Source organism: Boleophthalmus pectinirostris, unplaced genomic scaffold (genome assembly GCF_026225935.1).
Source record: "Boleophthalmus pectinirostris isolate CB_2022bp ecotype Guang Dong unplaced genomic scaffold, ASM2622593v1 HiC_scaffold_14, whole genome shotgun sequence".
Classification (NCBI taxonomy): Eukaryota; Metazoa; Chordata; class Actinopteri; order Gobiiformes; family Gobiidae; genus Boleophthalmus; species Boleophthalmus pectinirostris.
The window spans coordinates 15757034-15771582 of record NW_026571047.1 but is presented as its reverse complement, the minus strand read 5'-3'; the positions used below and the strand labels follow the sequence as shown (position 1 = coordinate 15771582).

Here is a 14549-nt window from a genome sequence, read left to right as displayed (position 1 = left end):
ATTGTAGCACTGTTTTTTTTTTTTAGAAATATAGCAGGTGTAACTAGGCAGTGCGTAACTCTTTTTCTGTCCATCGGAACAAAATTTTTCTCTTGTGTACATAATCTTATGACAGTTTTATTCTGACAATATGTTGTGACACCACCCTAGTGAGAGAGTTTTTTTCTTTTTTCCACATTACAATAAATATGACTCAAAAATAACATGAAAAGGTCAAACAAAGTATATAATATTATGCAGTATTTGGCACTGAGATGGTTAAGCACACAGAGCAGTGATGTGTACATGTGATAACTGCCACAAACCTGGTATGTTCGGATCATGTCCTGGCAGTTTTTACGAATCTGTTCTGTCTCCTCTTTTGCCTGAGCCAGTTTAGACGTGGTCTCTCTCAGTTTGTCTTTTGTTTCCTGCACAAAGATGCAAACATTATTATGCCCTTTGAAAAGCAGTGCACATAAATCAAAATGGCACAGAACAAGTGTCCTTCAGCAACCTGCATTTGTGAGAAGGCAGTTAAAAATAAAAGCATGATTTGTTATGTACAGAAATAGAAGCGTTCTTAATGTTTATTGCTTTGCAGCTAAATTATTGTAACCATTTGTGCCTACGGTTTCTTTAGAACTAAATTACAAGACAGCTAATCATAAGTGGCAGCAAACAGACCATCTCTATACAGCAACAACATGCATTTTACAGCCATGTCTCAAAGGCTTGTTTACAGAGGTACCATTAGTAAATAATTGAGGGAGTGTATTTTCAATTACCTTGTGTGCATCAGCTTCACTCTTCAGTTTATTCTGTGCCCATTTGACTTTGATGAGATGGGAGTTGATCTCTTCTTTTAATTTTTCCACTTCCCGGGAAAGTCTAGACACCTCCCCTTCCTAAACACAACGGGTACAAAAATAAATACATCTGTAACATTCAGTGGACCGGAATATTGGAACAATGCATTTGTTGTGTACAAGCAACAATTAAAATCATAGTGTACTAGTACTTAATATTTTGTTATGCTAATTTGTAAACTTTAAATATGAATAAAAATGGCTCCTGGTATTCTGATCTATTGTTTGATGTAATTTCAGACATTTGATGATTAGGGTGAAGTTGCATTTTAAAGAAGACCTATTGTGTTTGTGTCTGCTATATAGCTACAATCTATGACACGCAGATCATAAAATAAACAAGTCCACTGATTTCCACTTCCAGAAAACTACAGTGCCCCATGGGAGCGGACGTAAACACCATCACAACCATGAGCCGTGGAGTTGTCTGCACCTCCGACAGATAGCTACACATCATGAGCAGTAGATTTTTTTTTCATTTGTACCAAAATTACTGTGCAACGCTGTCAAACCATATGTATATCTCTGATGAAGAAAATAAAATTGGAGAACAAGATCAGTGCAGTGGGCGTATATATGGCTGGTTTATCATGTCCAGTCCATACTCTCTGGTCTTGTTTAGTGTTCACATTTAATCTTGAGCAGAGGAGGTGTTCATGCTCTCTTTTGACCACAGTGGTAATTTGCATACAAAATTAAATCCTACAAAAAAACACTATGTGATATGATGTACAACAATAATACTCTAAATGCCAGCCACCACACTTGATCATTTCCTCTTTTCCACTGAATCTGACTCAGCACTTAGTATACGGGAATGACACATAGATACACAGAGGAAAAAATATTGTTATCAGCCAATACCAATACTGGGACTGATAGATTAGTCGCTATATCACATACCTTGGCCTCGTACATCTGCTGCAGCCGTCCCTTGTCCTGTGCGAGCTGGTTCCCTCTGAGCGCTTGTCTATCCACCTCTTTAGTGGCCTCTCTCAGTTTCTTCTCCAGACTCTCTTTGTCCCGTCTCAGGTCCAGGGCCTCCTTCTCCCCACGGACATACTTCATCACCATTGCTTCCTTTTCCTGACGTGCTTCATCGCACTTCTTATTCATCTGAAGACAATACAAAATTATTTAATTTTTTTTTTTTTCACGCATACATATAAGCAGATGATGTTGCAAAATTTTACAACATAATGAATTTTTACTTTTTTAGAACATATATACTGAATAATGGCTAGTGAATTCTTGTAAGAACTGTTCGATTACTAACAAAACAAACCAATTCTGTTGGATTCTGTAATTATTTTTTCAAGAGCATCACAGTTCTTTTTGTTAAATGCCTCCAATGTTGGACTTTTATACATGCAGTGTAAATCTGAATCAGTACAGCAAATCACAACATGTAATTCAACACAAGAACCACTAAAAAAAATGTCAATCAGGCACAACAGCTTTGTACCAAGGAGTGCAAAGAAGGGCTTACAGTGACACAAAGTCCACAAACTTTTGTTCACTGAACGGTGAAATTAAAAAATGTGAGGTGTAACAAAACTGTCAAGAGCAAAAGTAGACAATATGCTTTAGCCTGTGAGCCTGTGAGGAAACTATGTGTGGAAAAATGTGTTTGTCTGCCATATTCATTTACCATGTGATTACATCTGCAATAACAACAGTTTGGTGCACAGAGACCTTGAGTGCACACTTCTATTTGAAGGAAATATGCATAAGGGTTGGTCATGCAAAACGCAATGCAAGTATAAGCTTCAGGCTAAATCTTTTTTTAAACAAAAATTAGCGATTCAAAATGTACGAAATGAATTGAATTCTAGAGAAAATGCTGGGTGAATCTAAATCAAACCATGTTATATAGCAGGGGTGACTTCACCAGTGGCTGCATGTTGAAACTTATACAATGCAAAGAGCCACAGACTACAAAAAAAATGTTGCATTTGATATAGGTTTGACTGAGCCACCATACCTTCACATCAGGCTTCAAACATCATTTTTTTTCTTCTGTATCACATCAAAATATTAGCTATTTATGAAATTATAGCTGAATTTTTCAATATTTGAAGTAGGGCAATTGGGAATTTGGGCCAATTCAGCAGCAAGGCTTAGGGCCAACAAATTTGGCCTCCAGGACATAGTTTGGACACCCCTGTTATACAGCATAAGCCGCTTATGTGAGCTTATGTGACTGTGAGCATTGAGTAGTGAGGTCTGACTTGTACCTGGTCCACTCTGTAGGCCATCTCCTTCTGTATTTGCTGAATTGAAGCTCTGGAGGCATTTTCCTGGTGTGTGAGTTTGTCTTTTGACCCCTTCAGCTCTCTCAGCAGCTCCTCCACCCGTCCCTCCAACTGCAGACAGACACAGAGCAGACATGATGAGCAACTTGTCGGGTAACATTTCAGCCTTGACCACGCCTGCTTATTATGCAACAACTGCCCTTGAAACTTGGTAGAAAAATAATTTGGCAAAAATGCAAAGAACTAGGGCTGTACAATTAATTAATCATTGACAAGTAGAAATGACTAAAGCTCAATGATCAATTGAGTCATTGTAAATCGGGAGGTCAACAACCAATGGAGTAGATATCACTGTCATCACTTCTGTATTGTATTCTCTAAAACAAACCTGCTACTCAGGCTTAGTGGGCAACGGTGGCATTAGCCTAAACTAATTACTCTGTAGCCCATAGCAACAGGGATGACACACCAATGCAAATGAAAAGAGCAAGAATGGTCTTTTGAAGCTAAAAGGGTAGGGCAGAAGGAGTCATCAGATAGGATTTTAACATTTGGGTAAAATAGTCTTTGATATGCACGTATAAAATGAAATGTCACTTATCAGGTTCTATTGTCCTTTTCATCGCGTCATGTTTTAGCTTTGTAAAGACACTGATTAGCTGAGGCAAACAGTGTGGTTTCCAGATTTAATTAAGTTTCACTATGTGCCTGGTGTTGCTCCATACACTATATGCTCTCAGTCAATACAAATTATACAAAAATGATAACATCTTGAGGAGCTGGAGAGAGCAGTTTAAGAGATAAAATTTTTTAGCCCTCACATTTATGTCTAGTCAGCACACAGAAAGCACAATTGCAATGTTATTGTACTTGTACATATCTGCATTTTTGTACCTCATTATTTGGAATTTTATTACCGCTTTTTAAATTCTTTGTCATTATATTGTAATTGGTATACTACTGAGACGAGACCAACTAATTTCTTTTACCCCTCCCTAAACAATATTAGAACTATTAAGATTATATTTTTCTTCTTGAAGAGGAACATGTTTTTACCTTGTTAATAGTAGTTAGATGTAGTTTCTCTGTCTCAGACCGTTTTTTCAGCTCGTCTCTCATGGTGTCCTTTTCCGCACAGATGCCCAAGATCAGCTCCTGGTGCCGCTTGTTCTCCTCTAACAACCTAAGGATTTAAGAGACACACAACACAGTGTTCAGTTCATTTCACATGTCCAGGGATTGCTAGAAGTTTGGCAGTTACAGATTTCATTGTTTTTTTCTGAATAAGCTTATTGTTTCTGGCCAGCTTAAGCAGACCACCTTAAAATAAAGTTGGCAGAAAAGTAATCAATAATATAATAGCTGTCACACATGAAAGATTAACACTTGCAAATCCTAATATATTTTACTTCTCATATAATGTTGATTTACCTCTGAATGGCCTTTTCCTGTTGTGCATACTTGTACTGCACACACTTCTCAAAGACAACCATGCAGTCCTCTTGATTTGGAGATAGTCCATTAACAGGAGAACTTTCCTTCATGCCATTGGAACGTTCATTTTCAGATTTTTGACATGATAACAGCTCGGACTCTAGCTCTTCCAACAGTGACTCTTGTGAAAGTGAATTCTGAATCTGGGAAATCAGGTTTCTGCTGCAGTCTGTGTCATATGGGCTTGATAAAATGTTAGGAGCTGGAGTTGTGGCACTGATATGAGGACTTGTTGGAGGAGAGGAACCAATAGTATCCTGAGTTGGGAGTAGATGAGCCATTAGAGATTGTAGATGTTGTCAAGTCACTAGGTGAGTTGTTAGAAGGGCTTTGTTGAGAAGATGAAAGACAGTCACCTGATTCTTGGTTCTCAACACCAGACGTGTCAACCGTGACTAACTGCTTTTCTGGGCTGTCTGGGGTAATGATGGGGGAATCACAGATATTATCAGTCAATAAGGTTTCATTAGTGTGTTCAAAAACAGAGGAGGGAGTTTCTTCAACATTTGCTATTGGAGAAATCAAAGCAGCATTGTTTTCATTGAAAGATCTATCACTGTCCGTAAAAGATGTACTTGTTTGGTTAACTGCACCAGGAACAAAACCAAGTTCCTGATTCTGCTCTAAAGATACAGAGAGTGATTCCTTTGTATTTGCAATTAATATGTCTGTGACTGTCTTATTAATTCCAGCATTTCCTTCATCTTTAATTTGATTATACTGTTCAACTTCACTTGTCCGATTAGGATGCTCCTCATTGTTAGCATTTGCTGTGCTGTTGTGTGGGCCCTCGTCACAAACTGCTTCAGCCTCTGATACATCCATCTTATGTAGACTGAAGGGAGGCTGACCAGGCTCCTCCATGGGACCACCCACTCCTCAATTCTGGGGAAAAAAGAAAAAATATATGGTTTAACATTAAGTTAATTTAAAGTCTGGCTTTATGGATAGATGTTGTGGAAGGGCTAATATTTCACATTTTAGGAAAAGTCATAATAGAAAACCGTCTTGAGGATAAGGGTTCACAAATGCCATGAACAGACTATATTGCTAGGTACAATGAGAGGTGTGGTACCTTGAAATATCGTAATTGCTCGTGTGTGGGCTAGTAATACAGTTATAACAAATCATTTGAAATGATCTTATTTCTACTTATGTATTTGGCGCTCATATCAAAGCTCCCTGAAAAAATCTGGTTATTATGCAGATATTGTTGATCATGGTTTATGGTACTCATCTGTACTATTACAATGTATTAAGAAATGCATTTGTGAAACCAATACATCATGGTCAAAAATATTGAAGAATATTGACACAACTGTATAAGTATTCTTGTCACGCTGATATTTATATATTAAGTCTTTTAACATAATATGGTACCAACCATAGACTGTATACAGTCACCAACCGAGAAGCAACATGTCTGTCCCCTCCCTGATTGCAAAAATCATGAGGGTGACAGGTGTATAGTCATACTGAAGCTTGTATTAGGCACGAAGATATTCTAATAAAGAGTAAAAATACGAATTAATTCGTTTAAAAGAAGGGTGGCAGTGCGAACGGGTAATTCATTAACACTAGGAATCATTTCGGCGTTAACTAATCTTTAAGGAAAATGCTGCCTTTGACAAAGTATGCCAAGACTTACAACGACATAAACACAATGATCGAAAGTGCAATACATAGGATACATACAACAACGTTACATCAATAATTTTTACAGCTTAATCCCTTGTATTTTTCTTGGAATGCTGTTATATTAGCGAGTGAAGCTAGCGAGTACGCTACTCCTTAGCCTAGCAGTAGCATCTGTTATCGATGGACTATATTTCTGTGACGGTCGAAATTATACTCACCAAATTTATATAATTCATGAATGGTTCAATGCAGAGTCAACAGAAGCTACAGTGAACTTTGATCCCGAAAGCCAGATGATAGTCCCAACCAGTCACTTTGATATAAGGATATGACACATCAACAAATATGGCCACTGCGAAACATTTTAATACTAACCAATCACAGACGAGCAAGAGGTCACGTGGTGAGCGTCATCAAAACAAGTACGAGTACGAGAGAGATCACGACCTATGGATCACAATCACAAGCACTATGTTTAGAATTTGAAATATAAAATGTAACTGTATTAAATATATTCATTTTTCTACATTTGTATAATGCATAATGCAGATATTGCACATGCTGAGCCCTGTGAATATAAATTTTTATGCTTCTAGCAATGTTATTGTTTACACTGCTGTCTATTTGAAATAAAAAAAAATAATAATAATAAAAAAAGAAAATAAAAAAGAAAAAGAAAAAGCGAGACCACAATTTGATCATTTATATTATTTACACTTCAGAGTGTTTTCTACTTAAAGGTGCACTGCTCACCATTTCTAGAGGAGGGTCTGCCATCTACTTGTCTCCATGGAGACATTGATCGGTACATTACTCAGATCTGTGGAGAGTCACCCCTCTCAATAGATGGAATGATAGATGGAAATGTTTAAAGTCATATCATGGAACATTACAGGCAAAACAATGACATCTCTATGGAGACAAGTAGGTTGTGGACCCTTCATCAGAAAAGTGACTCAGTGCACCTTTAAATATAGTAAATTATTAACATATGGCCCAAATTGAGTAAAAAAAATAAAAATAAATTAAAAATCCAAGGAAAGCAATTCTCTGAAATTTGATAAGTGTATAAATGCACAACACAGGGCTTTTATGTTTTCGGACGCCTCTACGGTACCTGTACCTTGCTGCGCATGCGCTACACATCTAATACGATCAACAACACGTGCTTCAAGGTAAAATAGGTCTTATGGTAAGTATAGTATTACTAGTAATTATGATATACGATGGTATATATATATATATATATATATATATATATTTATCCGTATAAATAAGTAAGTTTGAGTGTGAAATGTTATTCTTTTCATTAATTAGCATAAGTGTTGCAGTTATTAGCTAGCTGTGTTGGCAAACCGTTTCAACGTATCCCCCCTTAGATTTAGTTGCAATTTTTAAAAATGTTACTATTATTATATTTTGTTACATTTTTAGCATCGGACATCGTAACTGCCGCTATTGCGATCATGAATCTCGCTTTCCCTTCAAACTTGGTTCGGCCGAACTTGCCTCTGAGGAGACCTTCCACCGGCCCAGCGGTTCCACGTGCTGCGTCGCCATCTTCAGGACGGAGCGCGCTGCTCCCTACACCTGTACGCCCGGCCTTAATCAGCAATGTACCAGGTAAGACTTTACAATTATCACCATAAAGTACTTTTTATTAAAAACATGATTACTCATAATCTTTACAGATATTTTCCCATCACCGGGTAGCCTTATGAATCCACCTGACAGTAGAGATGAGATTGCTGTAAGTATTCTTTGAACGCTTGTTTTGGTTGTTAAAATAAAAGACTAGTTTAGATTTTTACCTCGTTTTTTTTTTTTTTTTCTTTTTCTAAATTTCTTTTATAGATTGCCCACACAACCCCAACAATGACTGTGTATTTCTGCAACTTCTGTGGACAACAAGGTGCATATGGCTTATTTTCATATATGGACATTGTAAATAATGAATTAAATTAAACCTTTGCATATTCACTGACAGGAAATTCCCACTGTAAGCGATGTAAGACGACTGCCTATTGCTCAGCTGTTTGTCTGACGCAGGACTGGAACTCACATAAACACATTTGCAAGGGCATTGAAGCTGAACTGACAAAGTGATTATTATTTTTCAGGTTAGGAGAGAATTGTAAAGTCTTTTGTATTAAATCAAAATACCACTTCATTTACAGAGACAAAACCCTCAACAATAGTGTCTCACCAGCCTCAGGTGACAAACCTGGTGATCCAAATGTATGTTTTTTGAAAGTTAATGTTAATGTTATTATGTGTCTAATCTATCATCTTCCAAATTTCTATTACACACTCAGCATACTGACACAGCCGGCATCCAGAGAGTCTATATGAAGGATTTACATTCAAAAGTTATCAAAGGAACAGAAATCCAGGTAGAAGATTTACAGATTACAACTGGAAAATTTATCAAGTACCATTGTCATTGTGGTTGTGTTGTAGGCAGTGGTTGTTGAGTTTCATAGCCCTAGCCGCTTCTTCATTATTGCCCAAAGCAATGAGACTCTTGAGGCTCTTCAAATGATAAGCATAGAGCTCCAGAAAACCTACAGCATTCCAACTGCGACTGCACACACACCTGTTGTGGATGAGGTGTGTGCTGTGCAGTACTCCTGTGATATGGTAAGTTATTTCATACATGTACAACAACACACAAATGAATTCCTTGTTATTACCTATCACATTCTTCTGTTCAGAACTGGTATCGAGGACTTGTCCAAAACTTGGCTGCTGACCAGAACACTGCTCATGTCCTTTATATTGACTTTGGCAATGAGGAAAAAGTCCCTTTTGAACGAATTAAGCCTCTGACTGCTAAGCTGCAGCAGTTTGGTCCTTGTGTAAGTCTGCAGTGTTTCATAGCAGTTTGTACAGCTAATCTGATCCATATTGCACAATGTTTTTTGTTTTACTGATTGTTTAGGCAATTGAGTGCTGTATTGCTGAAGTGGTGCCAGCTGCTGATGCTTGGTCAGGCAAATGTTGTATAGCCGTAAGACAGCTGTTGGAAGGAAAGACTCTCACTGTGAAGATGTTGGACTCAGTGGACAAAGGCCATGTCCATGCAGTAGACATAGTGCTTTCTAGGGGTATGGGTTTGCTCAATTTTGATTTTTGTGATTGTTTTGTTTTTGCTTCTATTGTTTTTTACTGAAAAAATAATTTTGACTTTTTCAGGAAATACTTTGAGCTCCTTTCTTTTGGAGCATGAATATGCCATAAAGGAAGAAATCAACAAAACACCAAGAGAACAAGACATAAGTACTAACAAAACATGTAGTATTTGTTCTTCATTAAGTAGTTACAACACTGAACATTCTTTGCTCATGTGTAAATGTGTTCCTTTATTTATTTTACTCTTAAGCTGCCATGGTAAGCGCATCTATGGAAAATTTTAAATGTAACTTAAATGGCAAAGATGACAACTTGTGGGCTCAGGTCCCAGAGCCCCTTACGCAGGCAGTGGGTGACTCCTTCTTGGTTGTTGTCACCCACTTTCAATCACCTGAAAAAATAGTTGTACAGAAAGTAGATAATGCTGGTAAGTTATTTATATATTCTATGTGATGTGATAATTTTGAAATAACTCTCGTTATTGTGTTCAAAGGAGTTGTACAGGATTTACAAATGAAGCTAAGAGAGCACTGTAGCCAAATGCCTGTGTCAAGTAATTTCAGACCAGCTCCTGGAACAGTTTGCTGTGCCCTATTCTCCGGTACTATAGTTATTCTACAATTGCTTGTATATTAATTTGATAAATCACACTCATTCAGAAGCTATATCTGTGTTTTTAGAGGACAAGCAGTGGTACCGGGCTAAAATACTTGCCTATTCATCAGAAGAACTTGTCTGTGTTGGGTACCTGGATTTCGGCAACTCAGAAGATGTAAATTTAAACAATTTGCGCCCGATTGCTCGGTTTCTACTGGATACACCAATGCAGGCTATGACTTGTGGTTTAGCGGGTATGCAGTATTATTAATGTTAGAAGCTTCTCAGTTCTGTCATGTCAAATATTTTGTGTCTTCAAAAGGTGTACAGCCAGTTGGAGAGAACTGGTCAGAAGAGTGCTTACTTGCTCTGCAGAGAAGAGTCTCAAACCGCATTCTGCGCATTGAAATCCAGGGTCCTCACGAAGGCAAAGCTTTGGTGACAATTATTGATGAGACCAGCGATCCACAGGCTAACATAGCAGAGTTGCTGATTGCGGCTGGTTTTGCAGCACCTGCTGTAGTTAACGGCGACACTGATCAGCTAACAGAGGCATCACTTCCTACTCAAGAAGTGCCTGGTAAATACAGGAATAGATCATTAATTGCATTTGAATTTTGGTCTTCAAAAATGGCTTTTTGACACACAAATGCTGTGTTCATAAGAGTGTAGCTCGGCTCCAGAACCTCTGGTGTGGACTTGTACTGAACTTCCCCCTGAAGGCCAAACAGTGACACTGCAAGTCCTTTGGGTGGAGAGCCCTAGCAAATTCTTCTGCCACATTGACAATCCTAAAGGTGGCCATTCTATTATACTTTTTATTTAGTTTAGTTAGTTTTATTTACTTTTTTTTGTAAATGAAACAAAAACATTTTACAGTCATAAAATTAAAGAATGTGAAAATGTTTTACATCCCAGACAGTGAGCTTTTAAAGACACTAGAAGCAGAGTTGAAGCCTTATTGTGAGGCAGAGTCTTCAAACTTTGATCCAAAATTGGGAGAGCCTTGCTGTGCCATTTTACCTGGTGAGTCTCTAAGCCAAGTATCAAATTCTGTCATGAAATTTTCACAACTGAATTTGTCTGAATTAAATTACTCTGTACTTTCATGTTAAATTACTTGTTTTTTCAGATAATGACAAGTGGTTTCGGGCTCTGGTGAAGCAGTTGTTTGAGGACAAAGTTATGGTTGTACTTGTAGATTACGGTTATTGTATCAGTGTGAAGAAGAGCGATCTAAGACCTATTACAGCCAAATTCCTGACACTACCCTTCTTGGCAGTACCCTGCTGGCTTGCAGGTACCATGTCTTGTGCTGTTAGTGGTGTAAAGTGTCAATGAAATACTACATGTTATTTACAATTTTTTTTTAAACAGTTTTTAAGATAACTATATTAAATGTCTACCTTTTTATTGCAATAGTACACCTTTCAGCATGACATTGTGGTAAATTACTTTATTGCTAACTCAACATAAAAACTGAAAAAGTTTTATTTGACCTCTTCCTTTTGCAATAACCATGACATTTGTTGCTGAAGTAACTATGTTTGTATGTATTCAGGTGTGGAGCCCTGGGGCTCAGAGTGGACCAGTGAAGCCCTCCTGTGGTTCCAGACTCAGGTTCAGGGTGAGGCTCTCCCAGCACGTGTGCTCTCTGTCACTGAAGATGGTTATGGTGTTGAGCTGCAGAGCAAAGGCCGAAGTGTGGCTGCCACCCTAATCTCAGAGCTTTTGGCCAAATTTTCTGGGGAGAAAGGGAAGCAAGAGGCTGCTTTGACTTCAGACATACAGAATGAAAGCGCTTTGGAGAACAGGCAAGAGCAAGTGCCTAGCAAAGCTGCTCCAGAGCGGATACCAGATGCTTCTCCATCTCAGGTTGAAGGTGGGTTGCACTTTGCATAATCTTGTCAGATGATGTTAAGGGATGAACAATGTATTGTCCTGCAGAGACATCATTTCCTGTGGACTGGAAAACCATAGTGCTGCCAGTCAATCAGACCTTTCAGCCTTGTATTGCTGCTGTATCCAACCCATCTCTTTTCTATCTATTCGGCCGTAGACAAGGTCCATAACTTACGTTTGACCGTTTTCCTTTGTTGTACTGTATTATAAATGTAAACACTAAACTCAACTGTTTATGTTGCTAGTTGGTGAGGAGCAGCTTCAAGAAATGATGCTTCAGTTGGCTCAACACTGCAACAGTCAGGTTTCTCAGCCATCTGTTACAGGCAAACCTGCTACTGGAGCTGCATGCTGTGCCCGCTTCTCTGGTAAATAGAAACATGCATGCCATATCATCTAACTGGTGTTAGAGTCTAATAGCATGTATATACATTAAAATATGATCCAAATGCGAGAAACTTGTAGTAAAGACTATATGGTAAAACTTGAACCAAACAAATCCATCAAATGCTGAAAAACACAATCTGCCTTCTGTCTACATCATATGTGTGACAGATACATCTGGACTCTTTGTAAAAACTGCCATTATATTTGTTATCTAGCATTTAACTCAGTAGTTTGACGACATTAGATACAGTTTTATTTGGCCTTTGTGGCGGGGGAATCCCTCACACATAAGACCTGTCATTCCTGCTTATTGTGTTAAAATTACAGGGAAGCTCTGCACCTAGCTGCTCTTGTACGACACACACACAGTCTTATTTCCCATTCTTCAAACTAGTTTTATGTTTTCTTCTATGACTTGTCTTGTTGGCTGCTGCCTGTGCACATCTAAGCTGGTAATTTGGTGTCTGCTCGTGGATGTAATTACACAGCGTATGAGAAGTGGAGCGAAGGAGCGGCTCTTCTTAAATACAGCATTTGAGCAGGAGAATGGCCAGGCATACATTCCATAGCCCAGCTAACAGCATGGTCTTTTTAATGGACATTTTAGGAAAAAGTTTTAAAAAGGTTTTAAATGAAATCCTGCTAATGCTTACGGCTTACATGTGGATTCAGTAATATGTTGTATGAATTAATGTAGACATATTTTTCAGATGATAATAACTGGTACCGTGCAGTGGTTCTGGAGGTCTGTGATCAAGAGGCGAGTGTCATCTATGCAGACTATGGGAACTCTGAGAAGGTGTCACTGTCAGATATTTTGCCCATCCCAGCCAGTTTCCTCCAGCTACCTTTTCAAGTCACTCGATGCAGTCTTGTTGGTAAGATGTCCTGATTATACAAGACTTGAACTTCCTTAATAATCAAACTGTTATTTTGTATGTTGCAGGTAAAGCTAATTTCCCGGTGGAGTGGTCAGAGGATGTGCTGCAGATGTTTCTGACTGTTTTACAGCAGGGTGTCCTTGCCACAGTCCAGTCATTTGATGGTGATTCTAATGTGCTCTCTCTGTCCCTGCCCACTGAGAGTGGAGGTGGGCTCGTGGAGGCCATGATTTTAGATGCTCTACAGGCACATTCAAAGAACACAACTGCTCCAGTCCCCAATACTACACTTGCCAGCAGTGTGTCCAACGCTGATGATAGAACTGAGAAAGGTCCAGAGCTCAGTGTGCCCCCCGAAACCAACAAATGTGAAAGCAGAACTACCACCCAGGAGATCCAGCTGCCTCTGCCACCAGCACCTCTGGGCACAAGCACAGAGGCAGTACATGGTTAGTTTTATATTCTGGTTCTGTCATCTCACATTATACTGTGCTTTTGACTCTATATTCTCTATAATCAATCTTTACAGAGAATCCAGTTCAGAGAATTCTCAGACACATGGAACCACCCTGCACAACTGACCCAAAGACTCGAGGCAAGTGTTTAATAAACATTGTTTATTTCTGTGATTGTGCTGAATATTCAGTGACTGAAAATGTTGTCATTTAGATGCATTAGCTTCCAGTTGCTGCTGTCAGAGTTTGAAGAATAAGGTAAGTTTTGTGCTCTGTTAATTTACAAAATGATTGAAAATGTTCATATTGGGATCATTTAAACCTCCTAAGCTCTTTACAGATGGATCAACTGGAACAGATCATGCAAGTGCAGCTTTCCCTCATCAAGAAACTGATTGCGGATACAAAATAGTGTTGTTTATTTTAACTTATCTGCTTAAGAATAGTTCCTTTTTACAGTAGCCTAAATGCTTGAACCATGTGATTTTAATTTGTTCCTTTTTTAATTTTATCATCAACATTTTAGTCACATTTTATATTGGGCTCTGTTTAACTGTGAATGCCTGTTTAATGAATGTTACGCTTGATAAGTTGGTCTGTTACATAATTGAGCTGCGAGTTCTTCATGTAGGCCTACTTTAAGTCTCTTGCGCACACGCATTAGCCTACTTCTCTGTTAAGTCATATCATCGGTTACAGCGGTATGACCCAGCTTCATTTGTTTGACACATGTTCACGACTTTTCATTAAAAAAAAATTTAAATGAAATGTGTGGTTTACTATTTTAATGTGTGTCAGACGTTGTACGTTAGAACGTCTTAATCTTCCTGTACAAGCATCTTACTCTAACATTATCATAAAAGCCAAAGTGTTGATTAAAGGAGCGCGTCTCACGCGGAGTGGGTTGTTCCAGGGCGGGCAGGCGGCAGGTATGTATATGCCGAGGTGGGCCCGGCGGGA

At 38.5% G+C, this 14549-nt stretch overlaps 2 protein-coding genes across 4 annotated transcripts in view; one reads left to right on the top strand and one right to left on the bottom strand.

The window, feature by feature from the left end:
* The window catches only part of ccdc186 (coiled-coil domain-containing protein 186), a 28281-nt gene extending 21687 nt beyond the window's left edge, over positions 1-6594 (bottom strand). Inside the window, 8 exon segments of the mRNA XM_020918198.2 lie at positions 306-410; positions 768-887; positions 1752-1964; positions 3086-3214; positions 4160-4286; positions 4535-4854; positions 4856-5482; positions 6454-6594. Of these exon segments, the coding sequence (XP_020773857.1) occupies positions 306-410; positions 768-887; positions 1752-1964; positions 3086-3214; positions 4160-4286; positions 4535-4854; positions 4856-5461 (1620 nt within the window). The 5' untranslated portion in view covers positions 5462-5482; positions 6454-6594.
* Positions 6595-7350: 756 nt separating this feature from the next.
* tdrd1 (tudor domain containing 1) lies at positions 7351-14346 on the top strand. 3 transcript variants are annotated; one of them, XM_055150258.1, is made up of 26 exons: positions 7351-7427; positions 7670-7858; positions 7927-7985; positions 8090-8147; positions 8223-8337; positions 8413-8473; positions 8551-8628; positions 8696-8875; positions 8950-9093; positions 9177-9342; positions 9431-9514; positions 9618-9794; positions 9861-9968; positions 10048-10218; positions 10287-10544; positions 10630-10761; positions 10883-10990; positions 11097-11264; positions 11526-11846; positions 11912-12028; positions 12112-12234; positions 12964-13131; positions 13200-13583; positions 13664-13729; positions 13804-13847; positions 13930-14346. In XM_055150258.1, the coding sequence occupies exons 2-26, from the start codon at positions 7702-7704 to the stop codon at positions 13999-14001; spliced, it is 3519 nt and encodes a 1172-aa protein (XP_055006233.1). In that variant the 5' UTR covers positions 7351-7427; positions 7670-7701; the 3' UTR covers positions 14002-14346. The 3 variants fall into 3 exon arrangements, with proteins under 3 accessions (XP_055006233.1, XP_055006231.1, XP_055006232.1); XM_055150256.1 differs by having other exon boundaries at positions 9431-9529; XM_055150257.1 differs by having other exon boundaries at positions 7377-7410; positions 9431-9529.
* Positions 14347-14549: the final 203 nt, after the last annotated feature.

Bases quoted from the DNA above. Each gene is read 5' to 3' on its own strand.
- tdrd1 (XM_055150256.1), top strand. From the start codon at position 7,702: ATGAATCTCGCTTTCCCTTCAAACTTGGTTCGGCCGAACTTGCCTCTG. The intron at 7,859-7,926 runs GTAAGACTTTAC...TAATCTTTACAG, and splicing joins CTTAATCAGCAATGTACCAG to ATATTTTCCCATCACCGGGT. The intron at 10,219-10,286 runs GTATGCAGTATT...TGTCTTCAAAAG, and splicing joins TATGACTTGTGGTTTAGCGG to GTGTACAGCCAGTTGGAGAG.